General features: G+C 44.3%; 1 protein-coding gene and 1 pseudogene across 2 annotated transcripts; both read right to left on the bottom strand.

The window, feature by feature from the left end:
* Positions 1–2586: 2586 nt before the first annotated feature.
* Positions 2587–21027, bottom strand: IFT46 (intraflagellar transport 46). Of its 2 annotated transcripts, XM_055306503.1 has the most exons (13): positions 20894–21027; positions 20455–20624; positions 20100–20196; positions 16971–17050; positions 11824–11954; positions 8735–8809; positions 8500–8593; positions 8145–8273; positions 6892–7013; positions 6478–6544; positions 3924–3984; positions 3555–3640; positions 2587–3064 (listed from the first exon to the last, which is right to left on the bottom strand). In XM_055306503.1, exons 4-13 carry the CDS (start codon positions 17013–17015, stop codon positions 2969–2971), a joined length of 906 nt encoding a protein of 301 aa, XP_055162478.1. In that variant the 5' UTR covers positions 17016–17050; positions 20100–20196; positions 20455–20624; positions 20894–21027; the 3' UTR covers positions 2587–2968. The 2 variants fall into 2 exon arrangements, with proteins under 2 accessions (XP_055162478.1, XP_055162477.1); XM_055306502.1 differs by lacking the exon at positions 20455–20624.
* Positions 20364–26368, bottom strand: LOC129496930 (60S ribosomal protein L7a-like; annotated as a pseudogene).
* Positions 26369–27479: the final 1111 nt, after the last annotated feature.

Raw genomic sequence — 27479 nt, forward strand, 5'->3', positions numbered from 1 at the left:
AAAGGGAGTAACCACGGGTGTTGAGGAGGAGCGAGGAGGGCACTGCGAGCACTGTCCGGGATGCTCACCGCATGGCTGTGCTAGACGTGCTGGAGCAGCGGGGTGCGCTCCGCCGGGTTGACGGGCTTCAGCAGGAAGCACACTGGGTCCTGGTTGTTTGCAGATTCTGCCTTTGTGAATCCACTTAGGCACTGAAGTATGTGTGTGATCCCAAATCAATACATGCAGTGTTTTTTGTTTTTTAAAGATTTTATTTATTTATTCATGAGAGACACAGAGAGAGAGAGAGAGAGAGAGAGAGAGAGAGGGAGAGGGAGAGGGAGAAGCAGGCTCCATGCAGGGAGCCCGACGCGGTACTTGATCCCTGGACCCCAGGATCACGCCCTGAGCCGAAGGCAGGCGCTAAACCGCTGAGCCACCCAGGGATCCCCCATGCAGTGTTTCACAGTTATTTGCTGGCAAGCTCAGAGCAGTGAAAAATTTAAGTCAGTCAACACCTACCTTCCCTGCTGAGGCTGAAAAGCGGGGACATTCCGCCTCTGGTTTCAGCTCTCATACTGTGAACAAGCGCTCTGTGCCCCGTCTGGGTATTGCTTCGTTTTCTTACTGCTGGTGATTCTATTTAAAATGACGTCCAAGGGCAGCCCGGGTGGCGCAGTGGTTTAGCGCCGCCTTCAGCCCAGGGCGTGATCCTGGAGACCAAGGATCAAGTCCCACATCGGGCTCCCTGCTTCTCCCTCTACCTGTGTCTCTGCCTCTCTCTGTGTGTCTCTCATGAATAAACTAAACCTTAAAAAAAAAAAAAAGCCTCCGAGTATAGCTGACGTGCTGTCTAGCATTTTCTCTGCGTGAGGGCCGTGATGTGTGTTAGATAAGCTTCAGTCCAGCAGGACTTCCAGTGCTGGTGGGTGTGAGCTCAGTGAGTCCACGGTTGGTTGATGAACACAGCACGACCAGGGGCACATAGAAACCTAACCCTGTGTTCCCTAGGAAATATGGTTCAGGGTTTGCTGATTGGGTGACTGTCACGGCTTTATAGAAAGAACTATTGTGGGTAACGGGGTGCCTGGCTGGCTCAGTCCGTAGAACATGCGACCCTTGATCTCAGGGTTGTGCATTCAAGCCTGGAGCATAAACAAGATAAAACAAACTACTGTAGATGACAAGAATCAATGGTGTTTATTAGCGCTGACTCTCCGCTCTTGCCGAAGGAGGCAATCTGAGTGTTCCCTGAAAATGTAATGGAGTCTTTTCCCCCATGAGTTAAAGGTGAGCATCGATGGTATCCATTTGAGAGCAGAGCACCTGGTTCCAGTAGGATGCCAGAGTGAGGCCTGAGCACGAGTGCTCCTGCTCCTCAAACTGAAGCATGATGTGAACATCACGCCTGGCCTCGAGTCTGTCAGCAACAGTTCCCCTCCCATCTGTGTGTTTATTGTGTCTATATGAGGCTGACACTAGCTTTTTAAGGTAATTCTCCTTCCAGTCAGTTCTTGCCCCACTTCCCCCTATATCAGCACTTGGATACTTTACTCATTCAGCTGCTTAAGCCAAAAAACCTGGGTGTCATCCTTAATCCCTTTCCTTCCGTCCCCCACATCCTGTCTGTCGGCAAATCCTGTGATTATACGTCCCCTGGTTTTCTACTGTTGCCTCTCAGCCCCACACCCTCCCTTCTGTTCTGTTTGATACTGCTGGATTTCCCGGACCCCCTGGCCATTTGTTGATTTCTGCCCATGGGAGGCAGCAGCAAGACAGGAGAAGGCGGGAGAAAGGACACAGCAGCCATGACTCATGTTGCCGTAGCAGTGGGGTGAGGGTGTGTGGATTTTAGTGGCTCCGTGGTGTCCCCTCAGCAACACAAGGCCACTGCGGCACCCCTTCTAGCTCCAGCACCTGCCGTCGATACCGCCCCTTGAACCTCTCATTCCTGCAGCACACCTTCCCTTCTCCCTTTTGCTCTGTCAGCCCTCCCAATTTTGTGACCAATTTCCCATATTTAACACCTTTTGTTAGGAATAACTAGCATGGGGGTGCCTGGATGGTGCAGTCAGTTAAGTGCCTGATTCAGTTTGGGCTCAGGTCATGATCTCAGGGTCGTGAGATGGGGCTCCGTGCTGGGTATGGAGTCTGTTTGATTCTCTCTCTCCCTTTCCCTGCCCCCCACCCCCAAAAGAAAGAAAGAAAAGAAAAAACTAGCAGGCTTCTGACTTCCTGACTGGAGTTTGGCTGATACAGCCTCCAAATGATTTCCTGAATCTGCCTGTCTCTGTTACTACCACCACTACCACCCTTGGCCAAGGCACAATCACCCCTCACCCGGAAACCACAACCTGGCCAGTGGAGCTGGACAGGCAGGTAGCCTGTAAGGTCCCAGCAGTAACTGGTGAGAGACCCCCAGGAAAAATAGGTTCCAGAAGATGACTGCCCTCTACTGCCAACCCTGGAGGAGCGAGACGTGATCTTTCACAAAATTGATTTGCTGAAGCTACTATTCACTTAATGCCATCACTGGGCCTGATCCTTATCTCCACCTTATGTTTAGTCTGTCTCTTCTCTTTCATATTATGGAACAGCAGGACAACCGAAAGATAAAGAGTGTTTTATTTGGAAAATCTTTGCCAACTAATTTTAGGAATGAAAGAAAAGAATTGCATCGCTATCTCAAAGAGAACATCTTTTAAGCTTTCCTCTCAGCCTGAGCACCCTGGAACCCCACACGTTCCAATCCTTCTATTTTCTAACTCAAGTCCCCACAGCAGCATAGATACATAATTCCCGTGGCAAGAAAACCCGAGATGAGCAGAAGCCATTCACGGAAGGCACACAGAGAGGCAGAGGGCAGCAGGACGTCGGCGTCCCCGCAACAGGCTGTGGTGCGGCATGGCCGCCGTGTGGCCGGTGGCTCTCTCCTCAGCTGGGGGACAGGAGCCAGCTCAGGCTCAGAACGGGGAGACCTGGGGGTGTCTCAGCTGAGGGTTAATGTCTCTGCATCTCCAGCTTGGGAAGAGGGGTTGGATGGAGGGGTGAATCCTTTCTTGCCTTCAGCTAGAGCTTTAAAATGCTGTGAGGGAAGAGGAGAGGGTACATGGCGTTTTTGGTCTGCTGGCTGCTATAGCTGAGCAACAACTAACCTCTTTACAACTTGTGAAACTCCCGATTTTTTCCCCATTCTACTTTCAGAACAATTCCTTGGTGTTTTCTTTTTAAAAAACAGCTAGGAATCTGCCCCACCTCCTTCCAAGATGAACCCCTTTTTTCCTTCTGCCCTGCTTCCATTCACTGAGCCACATGGTTCTCCCATAAGAACGAGCGTCCCTCGCAGACCCTCCCAGGCCTGGCCACCCCCAAGGCCCACAGCTCTTCTGCTCCCCTTCCTGTGAAAGCCCCACCCCTCCTGCTTGCTGTTCTGTGAATGACGGGAAGGGTCATTCTGTGAAAGACGGTAACTCTTGCAGGAACGTCCTCCCTAGTCTAAGGACAAATCACAGCCAACTGGGAGGAGTGGAGACGCTCCGCACCACAGCAGAAGGCACTCTTTCCGCCAGTCTCACCTGGGAGTTCTTGAATTCTGAGTAGAGGGAGAAGAGCAGGTGCAGGGACTGAATCCGACTCTTGTAGATGGGGATGTCTAGGATGGCTGAAACCAAGAGCTCCCGTGAGCAGAACCAAAGAACTGGGAATCATGGGGTGTTCCTGGTTAGGACACCCACGCCTCTCCCAGATGGGATGTGCCACTCTGACTCGGCAGGGTGTGTGTGTGTATGTCACAAAAGCCCAAATACCACCTTCAGTGCCACCAAACTGCAAAGTGTCTTAAAGCGAGAGCTCTAACTCAAGATGCCATCTTTCTCAGAGCAAAGGAGCAAAGCCCACAATGTATTTGTCCAGAGATGGGGACAAGGAAGGGGTGGAAGGCTTACCACAGATCATGTCAATGTACTCGGCCAGGCTGCAGTCAATCTCGGCCGTGGGCAAGCTCACCTAGGAGGGGCACGGGACAGACCAAAGTCAGGTGGCTAACGTTTCAGAGGGGTCAGCCCCAATCCCTTTCTCTCTGAAGGAAGAGAGCTCCTAGCATGAGGCGTGTCATGGGCTGAATCCCCCCAAGTTCACATAGTGAAGTCCTAATGTCTCCTACCTCAGAATATTACTGTATTGGAGACACAGTCTTAAAAGAGATAAATACGCTGAAATGAAGTCATTAGGGTTGACCCTAATCCAGTATGACTGGTGTCCTGGTAAGAAGAGGAAGTCAGGACACAGACACACACAGGAAAGACGGCCAGGGCAAAGGCCCTGCAGGAAATTAACTCTGCCGACAGCTTGACCTCGGATTTGTAGCGTCCAGATGTGTGAGAAGCTAAATGTCTGTTGTTTAAGCCACCCAGTCTGTGCTACTTTGTCATGGAAGCCCCAGCAAATAACACAAGATGCTTTTTTCCCCTCTTGGATCAGTAAAAAGGAATTGGTCACATTCATTAACCACCATAGTAGCAGATGATCTAAAAGGACAAAAAAATTATAAGTAAACTACACTGCCATGCTATCTTTCTGTGTGTATTTGTGAAGAAGGAGCTGACCTTAGGCTCTGGCCAAGTATTTATGAGTGCTTGCTGTTACAATGCCTAATGGGCCTGGGAAACGATAGGAACAGAAAAAATGGACATGACATATTAGGTGACAGGCTCTGGATCTAAACAAGTCATACTGTAAGTTTAAAAACCATTGGCTTTGGGGGATCCCTGGGTGGCACAGCGGTTTGGCGCCTGCCTTTGGCCCAGGGCGCGATCCTGGAGACCCGGGATCGAATCCCACGTCGGGTTTCCAGTGCATGGAGCCTGCTTCTCCCTCTGCCTATGTCTCTGCCTCTCTCTCTCTCTGTGTGACTATCATAAATAAATTTTTAAAAAAATTTAAAAACCATTGGCTTTGTCAACAATTCTCTTTTTTACCAAAATTAGAGTGTGTGTAGTTCTGTAGCTTCCTCTTTTCACTTAATATGTAATTGATATTTTTTCCATAGCAGAGGAAAATAAGGTCAAATAACATTCTTTTGTTTAAATATTTCACCAAATGAACGTACTACAATCTATTCACTTCCCTAATCATTTTTCCTCATCTACAGCTTTAAAATGCTAAGGAAAGAAATTGTTTTCAAATTCTCTGCTTTTACAACAATTCCTCCATTAAATAAACGTGTACCAAAAACTTCTGTCTTCATGGAGCTTATATTTTAATAGGGAGAAACAAAAACCAAAATACATAAGGGATAGAGTATGTCAGTAGGTAAGTATTAGAAAAGGCAGAGAAAGAGGGTAAGGAACATGGTGTGGCTGGTGTAGTGATTTTAAATAGGATGACCAACAACCCATTACTTGTGTTTGCTCAGTTTCCTTTTCTTAATATGGAAGAGCTCTTTGCTTGGACAGTAATCTTGTCATACGTAAATACACATTTAAATTTCTTTTTTTTTTAGTCCATCACTCTTTTAAGCTTTGTGGGTTTTTTATTTTATTTTTTTATCTATTCATGGAAGACACACAGAGAGAGAGAGAGAGAGAGAGAGAGAGAGAGGCAGAGACACAGGCAGAGAGAGAACCAGGCTCCATGCAGGGAGCCCGATGTGGGACTTGATCCCAGGACGCTGGGATCATGCCCTAAGCCAAAGGCAGACGCTCAACCACTGAGCCACCCAGGTGTCCCAAGTTTGTTTAATGGTAACTATTGGTACTTAGAACTCTATTTTTGAATCTAAACTATCACATTTTCCCCATTGTGACTTTTAAGTTTCTTAAAAACAAAAGAAATAAAGACACAAAAGAGTACAATTAGATTTAGACAGCACACAAAATAGGCAAGGGTGGTTTATGCTGTTAGAAATCAGGAGTGATTATGTTGGGAGATGGGCACAGTGGGCTTCTAGGATGCTAGTGATGTTCTATGTTTTGACCTGATGTGTTCGTTACACAAAGGTGTTCAGTTGCTGAAAATTATTATGTATGTCTCTGATTGTGAATTATACTCCAGTTAAAAAGCGAATGATAATAAAAATATAGGAAGAGAGGGGCACGTGGCTGGCTCAGTAGAGCACATGACTCTTGATCTTTTAAACGTAAGCCCCATGTTGGGAGTTTAAAATCTTCAAAAAAGAAAAACTTAAGGGGTTCCTGGGAGGCTCAGTCAGTTATGTGTTAGATTCCTTTTTTTTTTTTTTTAATTTTTATTTATTTATGATAGTCACACACACACACACAGAGAGGCAGAGACACCGGCAGAGGGAGAAGCAGGCTCCATGCACCGGGAGCCCAACGTGGGAAGTGATTTTCCTACTTCCTCTCTCTTTCTCTCTCAAATAAATAAAAATATTTAAAGGTGATCAATTAAAAAAAAAAACTAAAAAAGACACAGGAAGAGAGCCAAGACTGGGCCCTCAAGCAAAGGCCATACTTTTGTAGCTCCTATTCCTCCGCTTACCTTGCCCAAGAGCTCTTCAAACTCTGGAGACCATTCCTGCATCAGCGTGTCAATATCAGGCATAGGCCTGCATGGACAGAGGTAAGTATAAATAAGCACGTGGAGCAATGACATCAGCAACCCTGCGTCAGGAGATTCTAGTAGGGAGGGTGGTGGTTGGTCGGCCACAGAAGGATTTCAGAACACAACCTGACAGACTTATCCAGGGTCTAGGGTCTGGGGAATGGCTAAGCAATAATATCAGATAAATCAGTCTTTACATCTGCAGTCTCAGCCAGGAGCTGCCAGGACCCACAGGACCTGAGGTTAATCCGGTATGTCCTCAGCCTGTGGGCCCTCCTTTCAGAAGCAATGGGTCTGCAGGTGGTAAAGGTTAATAGGGGTTACTGTGGGGAAGAGGGTGGTATTTCTTACCTGGTATAGTGCACGGTTGCAGGGGGCTTTGAACGGTGTAACTCTGAGATGCTCTCAATCCATGTGTCAATGGCTTTGGGATTCTTCTCTGCATCTTCTAGGCTCTTTACTTTCATATGTTGCTAGAAAAATAAGGGAAACCCTGGCTGATGGCATTAAAGTAGCTCCCTTATTCTAACAGGATGGCTCAAATGCTGCTATTCTGTATACAGCAAGTAGCTGTTGAATGGGGAAGCCTGACAGCAGGCAATGAAGATGAGAGGGAAGGTCTGGTATAATATGGCTGGAGCCACGCAAAGGGGGCAGGTGAACAGGATAGAACTGACCACAGTGGGATGGTATGTCACACCGCGAGCATAGCTGGAGTAAATAAGATGGACAATAACAAGTGTTGGTGAGGATGTGGAGCAACTAGAACTCTCATTCTTTGCTCGTGGGAGTGTAATATGGTTCATCTACTTTGGAAAACAGTTTGGCAGTTCCTCAAAATGTGAAACAGTTTGCACAGGGCCCAGCAATCCTACTCCTACATACGTGCTCCTACGTTACAATATATGCCCGTGCAAAAACTTGTACATACATACAAGTTTATAGCAGCATATTAATAAAAGTGGAAACACCTGGAGCATGGGTAAACACAATGTAGTATGTCCATACCATGGAATATGGTTCAGCCATAAAAAAAGGAGTGAGGGAGGATTTTACTCAAAAAAATAAAAAATTGGAGAATCCCGGGCTGGCTCAGTGGTTTAGTGCCTGCCTTTGGCCCAGGGCGTGATCCTGGAGACCTGAGATCGAGTCCCACATCAGGGTCCCGGCATGGAGCCTGCTTCTCCCTCTGCCTGTGTCTCTGCCTCTCTCTCTCTCTCTCTCTCTCTCTCTCTGTGACTATCATAAATTAAAAAAAAAAAAAAGAACACTTTTATTATTGTAGAAAGAAACTTCATACCCACTAGCAGTCACTCCTCATTCCCCACTCCTCCTAAACTCTGCATGCTCCCTAAAAGTGTTCTTAAATTAGATAGCAGTGATGTTTGCACAGCTCTGTGAATACACTAAAAATCACAGAATTGTAAAATCGGAAAGAACAAATTTCATGGTACGTATCTCTCAATGAAACTCTTTTAAAAATAGGGCTGGCCTGAAACCATAGCCATTCCTTTTGATAGGCAGGAAATCAACCACACAGGCAGCAGCACGGCCTCAGCTCCTGGCCCTCTCCAGCTGGGGCCCGTAGTAGACTGGTATCTTACTGTAATGTTGTGCTGCTTGGAATTCTCCGTTAACCAGAGTGAGAGCACCGTAGGGTCCGACTGCTTTGTAGAAGGCTCATCCAATACCAACAGGCCAAGGTTGTCAGGCTTTCCATCAGGACGTGGGACCTGGTTAAGAAGAGAAAGGAACAAAGAGTAAAAAATGGGTAATAATCAAGTATTACCTAAATAGCAATGAGTAGAATTTGGAGAGCAAAGTTAAGAACTCCAGGGAAATGAAGAATATATATCAAGGTACCCAGAGCTAGCCAAGGAAATTCACTGAATTGTTAACAGTATTAGAGGGATCTGAGGATACACCTAGGAAGTAATTTTTAGGATGTTCCAGCTGTACCTTTAAGAATGCGTCAATATCCCCAACAGCAGGGATAAAATCAGGAATGAAAGGTTTTAGCTTGTGGTCCAGGTCAATCAACTGAGGTGTGTACCTAGGAGACATTGCCAAGGGAAGGTAGAGAAAATCAGAGAAATGGACTTTCCTGTTCAGCCTAAAAAAATCTAGGATGGGCCTGTTTTAGACTAGAGGTGGGAAAGGGGTGGGGGTCATGGGAGGAGGGCCTAGCGCTCACCTGCTGATATACTGGAAGAGTTCCTTAATCTCAGCTGAAACTGACAAATGTTCATAATCTGCAGGATCATAGGCCCTGGGGAAAGGAAAATATGGTTCTTGGTGGCCAGAGAAGAGCAGATGTGGCTGAGCCCCGGTTTAACCCCCTGGTCACTTTGACCAAACCCTGTGACTCTGAACCTGGTTTCTGCCCCGTGCACATCTGCCTTTCTTGGGTGGTTCGCAAGGCCACTTTAAAATGGATTATAAAATGGATTATAGGGATCCCTGGGTGGCGCAGCGGTTTGGCGCCTGCCTTTGGCCCAGGGCGCGATCCTGGAGACCCGGGATCGAATCCCACGTCGGGCTCCCGGTGCATGGAGCCTGCTTCTCCCTCTGCCTATGTTTCTGCCTCTCTCTCTCTCTCTCTGTGACTATCATAAATAAAAAATAAAAAATAAATAAAAAAAAAAGGAAAAATAAAATGGATTATAGGGATCCCTGGGTGGCGCAGCGGTTTGGCGCCTGCCTTTGGCCCAGGGTGCGATCCTGGAGACCCAGGATCGAATCCCACGTCGGGCTCCCGGTGCATGGACCCTGCTTCTCCCTCTGCCTATGTCTCTGTCTGTCTCTCTCTCTCTATCATAAATAAATAAAAATTAAAAAAAATTAAAAAATAAAATGGATTATAATTAGCTCAGTTATCTCTGACAGAATAAAAGAGCTGAGGAAAATTCAAAACGTTTTTTAAGTAATTCAGAACATAGCATAAATTGTTTCCTTTTTTTGAATGAAAGGGATGAGGAAAAAGTACAGCATGAAATTTTAATTCTTTTTAATTGAGGTAGAATTGACATGACATGAGATTTTAATTTCTTTTTTAGACAAAGTCTTTTTTTTAATTTTTATTTATTTATGATAGTCACAGAGAGAGAGAGAGAGAGAGGCAGAGACATAGGCAGAGGGAGAAGCAGGCTCCATGCACCGGCAGCCCAATGTGGGATTCGATCCCAGGTCTCCAGGATCGCTAAACCGCTGCGCCACCCAGGGATCCCCAAGATTTTAATTTCTGACATGAAAATAATTTTCCCCAAGAAAAATAAGAAACAAAATATCTAACACTTGAGAGATGGTTAGGCATATCTAGTTGAATACTGTGTAGTTATTATTATTTTTAATTTTTAAGTAAGCCCTATCCCCAGTGTGAGGCTTGAACTCATAGCCCAGAGGTTAAGAGTTGTACATGCTACCACTGAGCCAGCTAGGAGCCCCAAATATTGTATAGTTATTAAAAAGCACTTGTATTGATATAGGAAATGTATATAGAAAAAAAACAGTAGAACACATTAATTAAGTAAAATGTAATGAACATTGGCAAAGTATATAAGTGACTTGGAAAGTTATTAATAAAGTCCTTCTGGGGAAAGTAGCTTAAAAATTAAATATATTATTAACATGAAGTTTCTATTTCCCCAGATTATAATATATGAAAGCAGGATATGGGGCAGCCTAGGTGGCTCAGCAGTTTAGCGCCACCTTCAGCCCAAGGCGTGATCCTGGAGACCCGGTATCGCGTCCCACATCCGGCTCCCTGCATGGAGCCTGCTTCTCCCTCTGCCTGTGTCTCTGCCTCTCTCTCTCTCTCTGTGTCTCTCATGAATAAATAAATAAAATCTTCAGAAAAAAAAGAAAAGAAAGCAGGATATGATCATGATGTAAATTGGGAAGCATGAAAAGTCAGTCTGGGATGAAACCTTTGTCTCATTTACTTAGTGTCTACCTGCAGGTGGAAGATCCACAGGTAACTTTTTATTTTTATTAAACTACTAAAATAAGTGATACAAACAGATATAAAAGGAAAAGTACAAAATGTATAAAGTGGGGAGTTGTGGCTCACTTCCACCCTTGGCCCCTTGCCACCAGGTCCCCCCTCCAAAGTAATCTCTATTATTAGCCTCTAGTGTTTCTTAGCAAGAGTCTCTGTAATACTTTTTTTAAAACACATGGTAGCACAGCATAAACATTCTTTTATATCTTTTTAAAATTTTACTCTCTTGGAGATTGTTCTTTACAGTGTATGAAGTGCTGCTTTATACTTTTTTTTTAAAGATTTTATTTATTTATTCATGAGAGATATAGAGAGAGAGAGAGAGAGAAAGAGAGAGAGAGAAAGCAGAGACACAGACAGAGGGAGAAGCAGGCTCCACGCAGGGAGCCCAATGTGGGACTCGATCCCAGGTCTCCAGGATCATGCCCTGGGCCGAAGGCAGGCGCTAAACCGCTGAGCCACCCAGGGATCCCCTGCCTTATACTTTTTAATGGCCAGATGGAATTCTACAGATTGGCTACACCATCATTACTTTGTTTAACCAGTAATGGTATTTGAAATGGATGGGCCTTAAAAGCCACTTATCTAAACCTCTAGGGGTGAGTCATGACTCAACTAGCACAACGGCTGGAACAGCATATGGAGATTATTATTTTTTTAAGATTTTCTTTTATTTATTTGAGAGAGACAAAGCACAGTCGTGGTGGTGGTGGTGGGGGTGCTTTCTTGATCCCAGGACCCCAGGATCATGACCTGAGCTAAAGCCAGATGCTTACCTGACTGAGCCACTCAGGCACCCCTGGGTAAGGAGATTTTTTACTGAAGCATCACCCAGGAACATCTGCCTCCATGTGGGGCTCCTGAAGTCCTTATTCTCCACACCTCCAAAAAGGAGCTGAGCCTAAAGCAGAAATGCTCCTGTGCAGATATGTTTTCCTTGCTAAACAGAATTGCTTAGGGATGTACATACATTTTATTTTCCGTTTCCCAAAATGAGAGCTCCTTGAAGGCAGGGACCATCTTTTAGATTTACTCAGCAAATCCTCATGAACCCCCCAAACCCAGAAATGTTTCAGATGATGCAAATGACATCACAGAACTCAGTGAAGCAGTGCAGCCCCAAAAGGAGGAAAATTCATTGTTGGTTTCTGAGATATCTGAAAATCCTACTAAGTAGGGGAGATCAAGAGAGATGCTAGAATTTCACTCCCAACTCATCTCTTCCAAGGCCAGTGTATTCTTCCCTGGCTTGGGGGATCCTCAGCTAGGGGGGCTTTCCTCACCCTTCCAGAGGGGCCCCATGCTCTTCATCATCATCATCTTCATCAGAATCTGTCTCAGATGAGTCGTCATCATCATCATCATTTTCACTGAAGCCTCGTTGAGGTGTCAGCTGTGAGGTCTTTTTCTTCTCCTGAGATGGGGCAGGGCAGGCAGAGAAGGCACCACATAAAAAGCAGCTTAGTGTACCCATGCCCCGAGCCCTCCTACTGCTCCCACAGACACCCTCCCGCCTGGCACCGATTCACCAGAAAGAGAAGGTGGCGCTCCCCAGAAAGGCCCCAAGGACTTTCATTTACTCCTGCCTAGCTACAAACTGGGTCCTCACTTTCTACAACCATATTCTATTTTTCTCCTTGAGGCTTCGGTATAAATTTTATCCAATAATTATCTATTTTGTCTGTTACTTAGGAGACCCTCAAAACTATGCATAAACTTATCTATTCAGCTTCAACTCCAAAAGTTAGGGGCTTTTAAAGAAGCAGAAGGTAACTTGATGAGTTATTTTGGAAGGAAATGGGGGACCATGAAGTTGGAAGACAAATTTAGGGAATCTTCATACTCACAAGGATCACAGGAAATCTAGCATTTAATCTGCAAGATGGCCCAGCATAAGTTGCTTCTAACTATCCGAAGAAGGTTCATAATTAACCCTGTGCCTGAATTCCAACCAGCAGTTCCAGACTGTGGGTCTTCTTCCATTCAGTCACACTTCTCTTCGGTAGGAACCTGACCTACTCATACTTCCCTTCCCTTCCTCGAAAGTTAAATGCAATGACATGTTATATCTAAAGATAAGAGACTCTCCCATTCTTGGCATTAAAATCTACCTTTCTGAGCTTCTGGTTCTTTAAGTATCATCCTCTCCTCTCAAGTGTACGAGGTGGAGTCTGGTTTGGGGACTTGCAGGGGCATTGGGATGAGGTCCATGTCCTTGCCTCTGTGGCCTGCAGCCTATGGTATGCCCTCATGATCTGAAGGATAACCAATTGGTACCCTTTAAAAGTAGGTTTTGAGGAGCCCCTGACTGGCTAAGTTGGTAGGGCATGTGACTCTTGATCTCAGGGTTGTGAATCCATTTATTTATTTATTTATTTATTTATTTATTTATTTATTTATTTATTCATTCATTCATTCATTCATTTATTTTTTAGGGTTGTGAATTTAAACCCCTTGTTGGGCACAGAGCTTACTTAAAAATAAATAAATAAACATAAATAAATAAATAAATAAATAAATAAATAAATAAATAACTTAAAAAATAAAAGTAGGTTTTTGAAAGCTTGGTTTCCATATACCATATGGCTTTTTCTTTTTTAAGATTTTTATTTATGGGATGCCTGGGTGTCAGCAGTTGAGCGTCTGCCTTTGGCTTGGGGCATGATCCCAGAGTCCTGGGACTGAGTCTCACATCAGGCTTCGTGCATGGAGCCTGCTTCTCCCTCTGCCTGTGTCTCTGCCTCTCTCTGTGTCTCTCATGAATAAACAAATAAAATATATTTTAAAAATTTTATTTATTTATTTGAGAAAAGAGAGCACAAGCCAGGAGGAGGGGCAGAGGGAGAGGAAGAAGCAGACTTTCTGTGGAACAGGGAGCCCAATGTGGGGCTCAGTCCCAGGACCCTGAGATCATGACCAAAGGCAAAGGTAGACACTTAATTTACTGAGTCACCCAGGTGCCCTGCCATATGGCTTATACTGAGGTTAAGAGATGTTTGGTTCTAGTTTTAAAAATTATTTAACGTTTCTCTTACAGTAAAGCAACCATTGGCATATTAAAAAAAATGTGACATTACATCAAAAATGCTTCTGGTCATGTGTTCTTTTAAGCATAACGGATTTATTATACATGGATTAGGATATATTTTAACTAATCCGTAATATGTGTGTGACAAATGACACAAAGTTGCACAATTTATTTAGTGACTATGCTCTATTGGTATACATTGATAAGAATCTCTTATAGTGGTATGGGTTTTTTGTTTTTTGTTTTTTGTTTTTTTTTTTTTTAGAGAAAGGAGGTAAGGGTAGGAGAGGGGGAGAGAGAATCTTAAGCAGGCTCCACACCCAGTGTGACCCCAATGCAGGTGGGTGGGGGGAGTGTTTAGATTTCACACCCTGCTGACCCAAGTCAAAATCAAGGGTCAGATGCTTAGCCAACTGAGCTACTCAAGTGCCCCAAAGTGTTCGTTCGTTCTTTCTTTCTTTCTTTCTTTTCTTTCTTTCTTTCTTTCTTTCTTTCTTTCTTTCTTTCTTTCTTTTATTTATTTATTTATGACAGACACACAGAGAGAGAGAGAGAGAGAGAGAGAGAGAGAGAGAGAGAGAGAGGCAGAGACACAGGCAGAGTGAGAAGCAGGCTCCATGCAGGGAGCCTGACGTGGGACTCGATGCCAGGTCTCCAGGATCACGCCCTGGGCTGAAGGCGGCACTAAAGCCCACTGGGGCTGCCCACAGAATGTTCTTTCTTAATTCAAAATCTGCCAGAGCTATCCTTGTTAGGGAAAGGAGCTTTTTAAGAATACTGATGGTCAATTTAAAGATCATTCAAAAATAGATCCTTTCTGCTGATTCTGGTTGCACACTGAATTAGATAAATGAGTCTTGAACATTGGCCACAGCATGATGGAGACTAGAAAAATTTAGGGTGAATGTACAAAATTAGAAGGTCAGTTTAGGAAACTGCTCACTTTTACTTTGGTTCTTCAAAGCTATGCTTTGCAAAATCTCTAATCTAAAGGCAGAGGGGCTTTATATGCCACAGACAAATGCCTAAATAACTACTTTGTGCATAAAATGTTAAAACAGCATACTAGGGACGCCTGGATGGCTCAGCAGTTGAGTGTCTGCCTTTGGCTCAGGGTGTGACCCTGGAGTCTTGGGATCAAGTCCCACGTCGGGCTCCCTGCATGGAGCCTGCTTCTCTATGTCTCTACCTCTCTGTGTGTGTCTCTCATGAATAAATAAATAAAATCTTTAAAAAATAGTAATAATAAAATAAAACAGCATACTAGTCACAAAATGGGACTACTTTATTTACTTTTTAAAAAAGATTTATTTATTTACAAAATAGGAGAGAGTGCATCAGCATGCACCCTTGAGTGAGGGGAAGGGGCAGAGAAGACAACTCCACTAAGCAGGAGCTAGAAGTAGGGCTCAGTCTCATGACCCTGAGATCGTGACTTGAGCTAAAATCAAGAATCAGACACACAACTGACTGGGCCATCCAGGTACCTCTACTTTATTTTTTTAATACTTTATTTATTATATTTTTCTCTCATAAATAAATAAAATCTTTTTTTAAAAAATGGGGGCGGGGCAGCCCGGGTGGCTCAGCAGTTCAGCGCCGCCTTCAGCCCAGGGCATGATCCTGGTCGGGTTCCCTGCGTGGAGCCTGCTCCTCCCTCTGCCTGTGACTCTGCCTCTCTCTTTCTCTGTGTCTGTCATGAATAAATAAATAAAATCTTAAATAAAATAAAATAAAATAAAATGTGACCTCTTAGGCTTTTTATGCAATTAATCTACATTACTACAGCTTTCTGCATTCCTTCAAATATCATTCTTCATATGTTTGCAAAGCTCCTGTTCTTTTTTTTTTTTTTTTAGAGAAATTTTTTTTTTTTTTTAATTTTTATCTATTTATGACAGTCAGAGAGAGAGAGAGAGGCAGAGACACAGGCAGAGGGAGAAGCAGGCTCCATGCACCGGGAGCCCGATGTGGGATTCGATCCCGGGTCTCCAGGATCGCGCCCTGGGCCAAAGGCAGGCGCCAAACCGCTGCGCCACCCAGGGATCCCCAAAGCTCCTGTTCTTAAAGGACAATTCAAATGTAACCATCAGGGCTCCTGGGTGGCTCAGTATGTTAAACCTCTAACTCTTAGGCTCAGGTCATGATCTCAGGGTCGTGAGATGGAGCCCTGTGTGGGGTCCTCTGCTGAGTGGGGAGTCTGCTTCTCTCCTTCTCCTTTTGCAGCCCCCCAAATAAATATATCTTTAAAAAAAAAAAAAAAGTAACTGGGATCCCTGGGTGGCGCAGCGGTTTGGCGCCTGCCTTTGGCTCAGGGCGCGATCCTGGAGACCCGGGATCGAATCCCACGTCGGGCTCCCGGTGCATGGAGCCTGCTTCTCCCTCTGCCTGTGTCTCTGCCTTTCTCTCTCTCTGTATGACTATCGTAAATAAATTAAAAAAAAAAATTAAAAAAAAAAAAGTAACTGCTGGATTACGTGCTAAGACTGAACACAATGGCTGTTAAGCAGAACAGGTGCACAGCTTCAAGGTCCTGCCTAGAGCTGTAGGCATCTCTCCATCTTTCATACAGAAACAGAGTAATCCTCTAGGTTCACAGGACAACAACAAAATGACATCTGGGTCTTAAAACTTCAAAATTAAAGTCTCTTTCATAAAATATTGGAGGTATCCCAAATGTTGACAATGAACAGATGTCTAGACCAATAATTCCAAACTTGCTTTATCCTAAGAATTACTTGGAGTGCTTGTTAAAAATATAAACACTCAGGCTTCTGATTCAGTAGATTTAGGTGGGAACTACTGGAAATATATATGGTTAAAGATAAGTATCCTACTTGATTCTTACAATCAGTGAAGTCCGCAAAACACTGGCCTGTATTACATGAAATTCCTCACAAAAAGTCAGCTGTAGGAGCACCTGGGTGGCTCAGTGGTTGAGTATCTGCCTTTGGCTCAAGCAGTGATCCCAGAATTCTGGGATTAAGTCCCACATCGGGCTGCCCTAGGGGAGCCTGCTTCTCCCTCTGCCTATCTATGTCTCTCCCTCCGTGTCTCTCATAAATAAATAAATAAATAAATAAATAAATAAATAAATAAATAAATAAATAATCCAAAAAAAAAAAAAAGTCAGCTTAAGAGTAGGCTTTACTCCTGAAGGAATTAAAATCTTATTTTTTTTTTTTAAGGAATCAAAATCTCTCTCTCTCTCTCTTTTTTAAGGAATCAAAATCTTAAGACTTTGCTCCTTATTTTCCTACATGAGCTCAAAGGTACCCAACCCAACCCAACCCCTGGAGGTGAGTATTCAAGAAATGTTTACTACTGAATACTGTTACCTCAGACTAACTACCAACAGCTCAAAGGAAGAAACTCCACGAGAAGCTGTGGGTTGTACTACACCTTGTTGTTTTCCTCTTCATACTCATCACTGCTGTTGTCAGCCATAGTCTTGTTAGGAAGATGGGTGGAATGAAGAAGTCCTTGGAAGAAAAATTTCCCTTTAGATCATTCAGATGGTTTTTAAAGACAAGCATTTCTAGTTTATAATATTTTATGTTCTATTTATGGAACAGGGCCTATAAACATCTAGTTAAAGGAGACTGAATTCTAGTCATGGCTCTATTGACTCAATTCAGGGTATATTTACTAAGCATTGATGTGCATAAGGCATTAGGTTAGACGTTATACCAGTTGATTATCTGCTGTTTTAGAAATCATACCAAGTCTGCCCTTAGTTTACACATTGGTAAAATGAGGTTAGTAATTAGTAAAATGACAAGAGGGCTGGATTAATGGAAGATTGGGATTGAAGAACAACTCTATGATGTGGACAAAATGACTTAGTCTGAATCTCGGTATTCCCAGGTCTGAAGGAAGACAGTAATATTTATCACTCAGGACTGTTGTAAGGATCAAATGACAAAACTCAAGTGAAAGGAACTGACCCAGCTCCTGGCAAATAATAAATATAAAACTGAATCAGTGTCCAAACAATAAGATAAAAATAAGACAAAAATAAGACAAAACTATTCTGAACAATTAAAGTATAATCACATATAAGATAGTAACTGGCATGAAAACCATGTTCAATGATTGCTTTTTTAAAAAGATTTATTTATTTATTTGGGGGGGGGGCTATGTCTCTCTCTCTCTCTCTCTCTCTGTGTGTGTGACTATCATAAATAAATAAAAATTTATTTTTTATTTTTTATTTTTTTATGATAGTCACACACACACACACACACAGAGAGAGAGAGAGAGAGAGAGAGAGAGAGGCAGAAACATAGGCAGAGGGAGAAGCAGGCTCCATGCAGGGAGCCCGACATGGGATTCGATCCCAGGTCTCCAGGATCGCGCCCTGGGCCAAAGGCAGGCACTAAACCGCTACGCCACCCAGGGATCCCAAATAAATAAAAATTAAAAAAAAATGTGGTTATACATACAACACAATTCAGCTACAAAAAGGAAGGGAAAAAAAAAGGAAAAAAAAAACAAAAAGGGAGGAAATGAACACAGGCTATGGTATGGATGAACCTCAAAAACATTATGCTAAGTGAAAGAAGCCAGACATAAAAGAGTAAACGTTGTATGATTCTACTTTTGTGGAGTACGAAATAGGTGAAATCATAGATAACAAGTAGAACAGAGGTTACCAGGGGCTGCCAGGGACAGGGGAATGGGAAGTTATCATTTAATGAGTCGTTTCTGTTCAGGATGATGAAAAAACTCTGGAAACAGTAGAGATAGTTACACCACAACGCGAATGCACTTAATGCCACTGAATTGTACACTTAAAAATTATTAAAATGGTACATTTTATGTTAGGTAGATTTACCACAATAAACAAGCAACCGTAGATGTCATCCTTGATTCCCAATTCAAGAGCCAAATCCAACCCATAGGCAATTATCTTGTATTTGTCTCCTCTCTATTCTTACTTTCCTCACCACACCCAAGTCACTTTTGCCTAAACTCAACCACTGCAGCAGTCCTCCCAACTAGCTCCCGACTTTCATCATTGAACCTTTCAATACAAGACATGCACAAAAGCAACATGACCCCTACAGCTCCTCTTGTTAGGCCTCCTGGCTACCTCTGCCTACCTCTGGCCTGCCTGCCTTTGAAGCCACTCCCTCCTACCATATGCTGGTCTTTTTCATTTCCTTAAATGAACCCAAGTTCTTTCTGGCCTGAGGTCTTTTTTACATTTCACTGCTGCTCTCTTTTCCTGGCTTACTTCTCCTCAATGTCTGGATCCTTCTTATCTTTCGGTCTCAAATGACACCTCCTCAGGTCTTCCCCGACCACTCCATCAAAAGTAGACCCCACGCCTCACCATTATTCCCCATCACATCAAACCCTTTGCCTCCATCAATGCTCTTCCCATATTTGTAATTATATCTGTTTACTCATCTGTCACCAATCTCCCATGGTTACAAGCATTGGGGCAGCAGAGTCAATGTCTCTTTTAATACAGTATATCTAGTGCCAAGCATAAGGCTGACACATGGTAAGCATTCAAAAATGTTTAGTGAGTGGGACACCTGGCGGCTTAGCGGTTGAGTGTCTGCCTTTGGCTCAGGGCATGATCCCGGGATCTGGGATCGAATCCCACATTGGGCTCCTTGCAGGGAGCCTGTTTCTCCCTCTGCCTTTGTCTCTGCCTCTCTCTCTGTGTCTCTCATGAATAAATAAATAAAATCTTTAAAAAAATGTTTATTGAGTAAATGACGGTGTCAAGTCCTGTTAAAAGATTCCACTGAGGGCAGCCCGGGTGGCTCAGCAGTTTAGCGCTGCCTTCAGTCCAGGGCGTGATCCTTGAGACCCGGGATCGAGTCCCACCGCAGGCTCCCTGCACGGAACCTGCTTCTCCCCCTGCCTGTGTCTCTAGTGCTCTCTCTCTCTGTGTATCTCATGAATAAATAAATAAAATATTTTTTTAAAAAAATAAAGATTCCACTGAGATTTTGCTTGGGAATGCAAGTTAAGGACAGGTTACTGAAGCATCTTCAAAACTGAGTAAACAGGGATGCCCGGGGGGTGCTCAGCGGTTGGATGCCTGCCTTCTCAGGTCGTGATCCCGGGATCCAGGATCGAGTCCCACATCGGGCTCCCTGTAGGGAGCCTGCTTCTCCCTCTGCCTGTGTCTCTGCCTCTCCCTCTCAGTCAGTGTCTCTCATGAATAAATAAACCTTTAAAAAAAACAACAACTGAGTAAACAGTTCTGGTAAATCCAAACAAACAAACCACGAATCCCTGGCAGATTGTGAGCAGAGCAGTATCATGAAGCAAATGGTGACAGGGAACACTGGTCAGGTTGGAGGAAAATCCTGAATCTGAGGGGCTATGTTTCTCCCCGCTTAACTAATTAGAAAACACAAACAACGGCAAATGTTTGCCAAACAGGACTCTGACAGGCAACATTTGCTTTATAAAATAGGAACTTCTTGGAGACCAGACCCTCATGGATCCATCCTGGTCTTTGTTTTGAGAACCCTTTCTCTTCCTTCTTCTTTATTCCGCTCTTACCTTTGTGTCTTGGGGTTGGAGTATGAACACTTGCAACCTCTTCAGAGTCGGTAATCTCTAGACGCTCATCATATGTCTGGTTTTCAACAATCTTGGTCTAAGTGAAAGGAGACACAATCACAGGATATGAGCTGATTCCAAACCAGCGCTGGTTCCTCTTCCTTACCCCAGCCACCAGTTTTACATGAAACCTTCACACCACCACCACCACCACCACCACCCATTCAAATTTCCCTTAAGGCTTCTTGGCTCCAGGTCAAGGGGTTAGCTCACTCTGCTGCAGGGCTTATTTAGGAACTGTGGGCAGTCTGGCTGAGGAAGGAGGGAAAGGGCAGTCAACTTAGGCTGTGGATACCAATCCAAGCTGTGGATACCGCGCAGGGGCAGAGCAGTATTCGTCTTAGACGGCAGCTCTCTCCTTAGGGTGGGTCAGTTTTCCCAAGGCTCTTGGGGTATCTCGGGGCGGGGGCGGTGAGGATGAAGAGGCTCTAGAAAATGCTGTGTCTCCGGAGTCACCTTGTTTACCTGAAGAGAGGGTAAACTCCAGTCTCTGGGTCTCATCCAATAATCCCAAGAGCATCACCCCCCGCCCCCGTCTTGCAGGTCGGATCCCACGGAAGCTTCCTGGGGAGTGAAGGGAAGCAGAGTGGTTGCTAGTGGGGTGAAGGGAGAGGAGCAGGAACGGCTGTCAAGGCGATGGGAAGAGCTGGGAGGGCTGGAGGCAAGGGAGTCCCTTAGATCCCTCTTGGGGGGAGAAAGGGAGTGCTATTTCTGCTAGCATGAGGGCGGATTACCTGTAGCCCTTCTGAATCCGTCTCCCCTGTATGGAAAGAACCCCAGCCTAGGGCCAGGGTCTCACCCAATATTAGGCCAGGCCACTCGAGGGGCTTCGACGTAGAGCTACCGGCCTTGTTGTCAGTCGCTAGGCAAAAAAAAAAAAAAAAAAAAAGGAAAGAAAAGATCGCGAGACTTGGTTTCAGTCTCGTGAGACCTTCTCCACACGCGCTTTGCGTCTCTTCAGCCGCAAAGGGATCCGAGGAGGATCCGGGGGCTTTTGGATGAAGCCTCTCTAGGCAGTCTAGTCCCCCGTTTTTCTATGGTTCCCGTAAATGTGTTTGTGGCGGCACCTAGCGACCGCGGCTGGCAAAGGCGGCTGAGGAGTATCGGTTTAGCCAGCCTTCCAATCTGGAGGTACGGTGGTACGTTTCTCCCCCCAGGACAGGGCGATTCTTCCTAAATCAGCCGGATCAGAATTTAGGCCGACTCGAGGGAGTGTGCCCACAGCACTTTGCACGTCCTTTTATAGAATTTATATTACTTTAGAGTCCGTCCCTTCCGCGCTGATTGCCCGGGACATGCTTATACTGAGAAATTATTCGTTGAGATTCAAATTTTGTTTCCTATATTAAAAAAAAAAATTTTTTTTAATTTATTAGAAAGAGAGAGTGCAGGTAGCCCGGGTGGCTCAGCGGTTTAGCGCCGCCTGCAGCCCAGGGCATGATCCTGGAGTCTCGGAATCGAGTCCCATGTCGGGCTCCCTGCATGGAGCCGGCTTCTCCCTCTGCCTGTGTCTCTGCTTCTGTGTGTGTGTGTGTGTGTGTGTGTGTGTGTGTGTGTGTGTGTGTGTGTGTGTGTGTCTCATGAAAAAATAAAAAATAAAATAAAAAATAAATAAAGAGTGCAGAGCGAGAAAGAGAGCATAAGGAGGGGTAGAGGGATTGAGGGGGAAGAGGGAGACGCACACTCCCCACTGGGTAGGGAGCCCTATGGATGTGGGTCTCTATCCCCGGACCCTGGGATCATGATCTGAGCCCAAGGCAGATGCTTAACGGACTGAGCCTTCCAGGCACCCCAGTTTCCTATATTTTTATTTGCTGAACAAGACTCAACTGTCTAGGCAGGGCCTAATTTTTAAGTTCTCTATAGTAGCAGTGGATTGCAAAAATTAGGCCCTTTGGAAATGTTCGTTGGATGGGTGAATGAAGGAATGAGTGAAGATGTAAGGAACAAATATTTCAAAACTATAGACTTGGTTGGGGAGTCAGAGAGCAACAAAGAAAAGTATTGAAAATTGACCCTGAAAACTTACCAGAGGAAAGAGGGATGTGGCTTTAAAAAGGGAAATGAGAGACAGCTCTTCTGAGACACTTCGGGTTAAAAATGGAACTGCAAAACATTTTAAAGTTTTTATGTCCTCTGTTATTGCTAATAATAATGCATATGTATTGTTGAGCACTCACAATGTAGGAGCACTTAGATTATATAATGTTATTTGTTAATACATGATCTACCTTCACCACCTTGTGAGATAGATGTTCCTGCCTAGTGTCACTCAGCTGGTAAGTGGTCAAAATGGAGGTCATACACAGGTCAAATTCCCAAGTCTCTGTTTCCAACCATAATGACATACTGCCTCTTAGGCACTCTTCAGGAAGCACATTTGCAAGGATGTTTTTCTTATGCAGCGTAATTCAGTTAATGTCATAGTTCCAAAGAATCAGCATCAATTGGTCTTGGCTGAGCTTCAGTGGTCCATATCAAAAGCTCCTGGAAGCTGCCACAATCAAACAATAATTCCAGGCAAGATTTTTTACTTTTTTTTTAAATGAAGAATTGTCTTTTTTACAATATGTTTTTATAACAAAAATTTGTTATAAAGCTTGACATATATCCTTCTAGGCATACAGAGTTTTAAAATATGTAAACTTCCAGGCAGCCCAGATGGTTCAGCGGTTTAGTGCCGCCTTCAGCCCAGGGCGTGATCCTGGAGACCCGGGATCAGAGTGCTGCATTGGGCTCCCTGCATGGAGCCTGCTTCTCCCTCTGCCTGTGTCTCTGTCTCTCATGAATGAATAAATAAAATCTTAATAAAAAATAATAAAATATGTAAACTTCTATAATGCAGTGCTTAAGGGTACAGGTTCTGAAGTTGAGCAGCCTTTGCTTTGTTCGTATCCTGGCTTTGTTACTCTCTAGCCCTGACATCTGTGATAGAATAGTTTTCCTCTTTTTGTTTTTGTTTTGCTTTAAGTAGGCTCCACGCCTAGTGTAGAGCTGAACTTGGGGCTTGAACTCATGATCCTGAGATCAAGACCTGCGCTGAGATGAAGGAAGACTCAGATGCTTATCCAATTGAGCTCCTCAGGTGCCCCTAGATTTCCTCTTTATACAGTTGTTTTTCCCACCTGTAAAATAGAGATATTGGTGGTACCTATTTCAGAGAACTCTTGTGGGGAATTTTTTTTTGACACTGGCTGAAAGAGAACTTTTATTACTTAAAAAAACATATTTTATTTATTCATGAGAGACACACACACACAGAGAGAGGCAGAGACACAGGCAGAGGGAGAAGCAGGCTCCACGCAGGGAGCCAGACGCGGGACTCGATCCGGGGTCTCCAGGATCACGCCCTGGGCTAAAGGCAGGCGCCAAACCGCTGAGCCACCCAGGGATCCTCTTTATTACTTTTTTTTCCCTTTATTACTTTTATGTACAGAAAATTCATAAGTATTCACTTAGCTTGATTTGGTGGCCAGTACTTTAGCCTTTTTTTTTTCTTTTTAATTTTTTTATTTATTTATGATAGGCACACAGTGAGAGAGAGGCAGAGACACAGGCAGAGGGAGAAGCAGGCTCCATGCACTGGAAGCCCGTTGTGGGATTCGATCCCAGGGCTTCAGGATCGCGCCCTGGGCCAAAGGCAGGGGCTAAACTGCTGTGCCACCCAGGGATCCCTAGCCTTTGCCTTTTCTAACTTGGCAATGGGAGCCACCAGCTTTACACCCTGGATGTTCCCTCCCCAATGTCAGTGAATCTCATTATATCTGTCATTGTAATTTGTCCTGGGGGCTTCCACCAGCTTAGCCAGAGCTCTTTTGTCTTCTGAATTAACCTATGTGAAGGCAACAGTGGTGCAGATTTTCCTGTGGGCCAGACACCCCAGCCTGGCCTTCCCTTTGATAATGCTAGTAGGGAACCCCCATCTTATGACACAGGGCAGGCAGGAAGACAACCAGCTCAATGGGATCCACATCATATGCAATCACTACCAGCTGAGGCTTCTTTTTTTTTAATTTATTTATTTATGATAGTCACACACAGAGAGAGAGAGAAAGAGAAAGAGAGAGAGAGAGAGAGGCAGAGACATAGGCAGAGGGAGAGGGAGAAGCAGGCTCCATGCACCGGGAGCCCGATACGGGATTTGATCCCGGGTCTCCAGAATCGTGCCCTGAGCCAAAGGCAGGCGCCAAACCGCTGCGCCACCCAGGGATCCCCCAGCTGAGGCTTCTTGTTTTCCACCAATGTGGCGACACTTAACTCCGGCTCGAAGGACAGTCAACCTCTTAGTGGGAATATTCCCTTTGCTGACAGCTTTCTTCTTAGCCCTGGCCAATAATATCCGATTCTTCTCTTGCTTTGTGTCTGGTCTGTATTTGTGAGCCAGCTTAAGCAGTTGAGTAGCTGTTTGGTGGTCCAAGGCCTGGGTGAACTAGTTAATCACAGGAGGCATTTTTAGCCATTTATAGAGAATAGCCCTTTGCCGCTGCAGCTGGATGTAGTGGGGCCATTTGACAAAGTGGGTGAGGTCCATTTTGGGATGAATGTCCTGTCTGATGCCAGAATTCTTGGGCCTTTTCTCAAATATGGGATCAGCTATCTTCTTGGCCTCCTTCTTCTTCCCCCTAACCTTCTTTCCTTTTAGGGGAGAGAGTCCTGTGGGGATTAAATGAAATAATCTATGTGAAGAATTTTGAGTAATGTCTGACTCATTATAAGCGTTCAGTAAGCAGTAAGGAACATACAAGAGTTAAAAAGAGGCAGAGTCATCATGAGAAAGGCTGGCTTTGAATCCTGGCTCTACCATTTACAGGTTGTTTGAGTTTGGGCAAGTGTTTAACCTCTTTGATTCTCAGTGTCCTTATCTGGATTGTTGTAAAGGATTCAAGATAATGTGTAAAGTATCTGACACAAAACAAACACTCAATAAAAGAATGCTGTTTATCCATTGCAAGAGTGGATGAGTGCTGTAGAGTTGAGCCAGTGATATGGGATAAAATGATATAACATGTCAGGAAGAACTGCTGAACCAGGTATACTCAAAGTCTGACTTTTGGCTTGGGAGAACTGCCAATAGAATCAGAAGACTGAATTTGAGTTTTATTTTCATTATATACTGGCTTAGAACTTTGTAAATTTCTTAAATTTGTCATCATTGTCTTCATCTATAAAATGGGCATAAGTGCCCTGCTTCCTGTGCATTTATTTTATTTTATTTTGTTTTAAATACAATTCTTTTTTTTTTTTGAAGATTTATTTATGTATTCATTCAGAGAGAGCGAGAGGCAGAGACACAGGCAGAGGGAGAAACAGGCTCCATGCAGGAAGCCCAATGTGGGACTCGATCCCGGGTCTCCAAGATCACACCCCAGGCTGCAGGCGGCGCCAAACCGCTGTGCCACCGGGGCTGCCCCTGTGCATTTTTTTTTAAAGATTTTATTTATTTATTCATGAGAGATACAGAGAGAGAGGCAGAAACACAGGCGGAGAGAGAATCAGGCTCCATGCAGGCAGTCTGACGTGGGACTTGATCACGGGACTCCAGAATTACGCCCTGGGCTGAAGGCAGGCGCCAAACCGCTGAGCCTCCCGGGCTGCCCTATGCATTTTTTTAAAAAGTAGGCTCCACACCCAGTGTCGAATCCAGCATGGAACTGGAACTCCGGAACTTGAGACTAAGACCTGGGCCGAAATCAAGAGTCAGACGCTTAACTGATTGAGCCACCCTCCTGCCCCTCCTGCACACTTTTTCGACGGATACAATTTAGGAGCACTTAAGTGGCTCAGTTGGTAGAGCGTATGACTCTTGATCTCAGGGTTATGAGTTCAAGCCCCATGTTTATTTAAAAATAAAATCTTTAGGGCACCCCCTGTGGTGCAGCGGTTTGGCGCCTGCCTTTGGCCCAGGGCGTGATCCTGGAGACCCGGGATCGAATCCCACATCGGGCTCCCGGTGCATGGAGCCTGCTTCTCCCTCTGCCTATGTCTCTGCCTCTCTCTTTCTCTCTCTGTGACTATCGTAAATAAATAAAAATTTAAAAAAAAATAAAAATAAAATCTTTAAAAGAAAAGTATACGATTTACAAACCATAAAAATTCACCCTTTTCAAGTGTACAATCTGTGGCTTTTGGTATAGTCACAAAATTGTGCAAGTACCGCCTCTAATTCCAGAACATTTTCATCACTTCAAAAAACAAACCTCACTCCCCATTCCTTCCTTCTCCCAGTAACTTGCAGCCCTAGTTCCTTTCTCTCTGGATCTGCTCACTCTGGACATTTCATATAAATGAAATGAACAGATTCAGAGCAAGTCTTCCGTATAAGATACGGTCTTTCCTGACTGGCTTCCTTCACTTAATGTTCTTGGGCAGCCGGGGTGGCTCAGTGATTTAGCGCCGCCTTCAGCCCAGGGCCTGATCCCGAGGACCCAGGATTGAGTTGGGACCCAGGTTGGGCTCCCTGCGTGGAGCCTGCTTGTGTCTCTGCCTCTCTCTGTGTGTGTATGTGTGTGTCTCTCATGAATAAATAAATTCTTTAAAAAACAAACAAGGGGATCCCTGGGTGGCGCAGCGGTTTGGCGCCTGCCTTTGGCCCAGGGCACGATCCTGGAGACCCAGGATCGAGTCCCACGTCAGGCTCCCAGTGCATGGAGCCTGCTTCTCCCTCTGCCTGTGTCTCTGCCTCTCTCTCTCATTCTGTGTGACTATCATAAATAAATAAATAAATAAATTTAAAAAAAAAATAAAAATAAAATAAAAAACAAACAAACCAGGGCAGCCTCGGTGGCGCAGCGGTTTAGCGCCGCCTGCAGCCCGGGGTGTGATCCTGGAGACTCAGGATAGAGTCCCACGTCGGGCTCCCTGCATGGAGCCTGCTTCTCCCTCTGCCTGTGTCTCTGTGTCTCTCATGAATAAATAAATAAAATCTTTTAAAAAAACAAACAATGTTTTCAAGGATCATCCATATTGTATCACGTATCAGTATCTCTATGACTGATATTTCGTTATACAGATATACCATATTTTGTCATCCATTCATCTATTGATGGACATCTGCATTGTTTTCATTTTTTTGGCTATTATAAATAATGCTTCTAAGAACATCATGGTACAAATTTTGTATGGACATATTTTTTAAATTTTATTTATTTATAAGTCATCTATACATGCAACATGGGACTCAAACTTACCACTTGGAGATCAAGAGTCTCATGTTCTTCCAACTGAGCCAGCCAGGCATCCCTGTATGAACATACGTTTTAAATTCTCTTGAATACTAAAAAAAAATAAAAATAAAAAATAAAATAAAATAAAATAAATTCT

Source organism: Nyctereutes procyonoides, unplaced genomic scaffold (genome assembly GCF_905146905.1).
Source record: "Nyctereutes procyonoides isolate TBG_1078 unplaced genomic scaffold, NYPRO_anot_genome, whole genome shotgun sequence".
Lineage (NCBI taxonomy): Eukaryota > Metazoa > Chordata > Mammalia > Carnivora > Canidae > Nyctereutes > Nyctereutes procyonoides.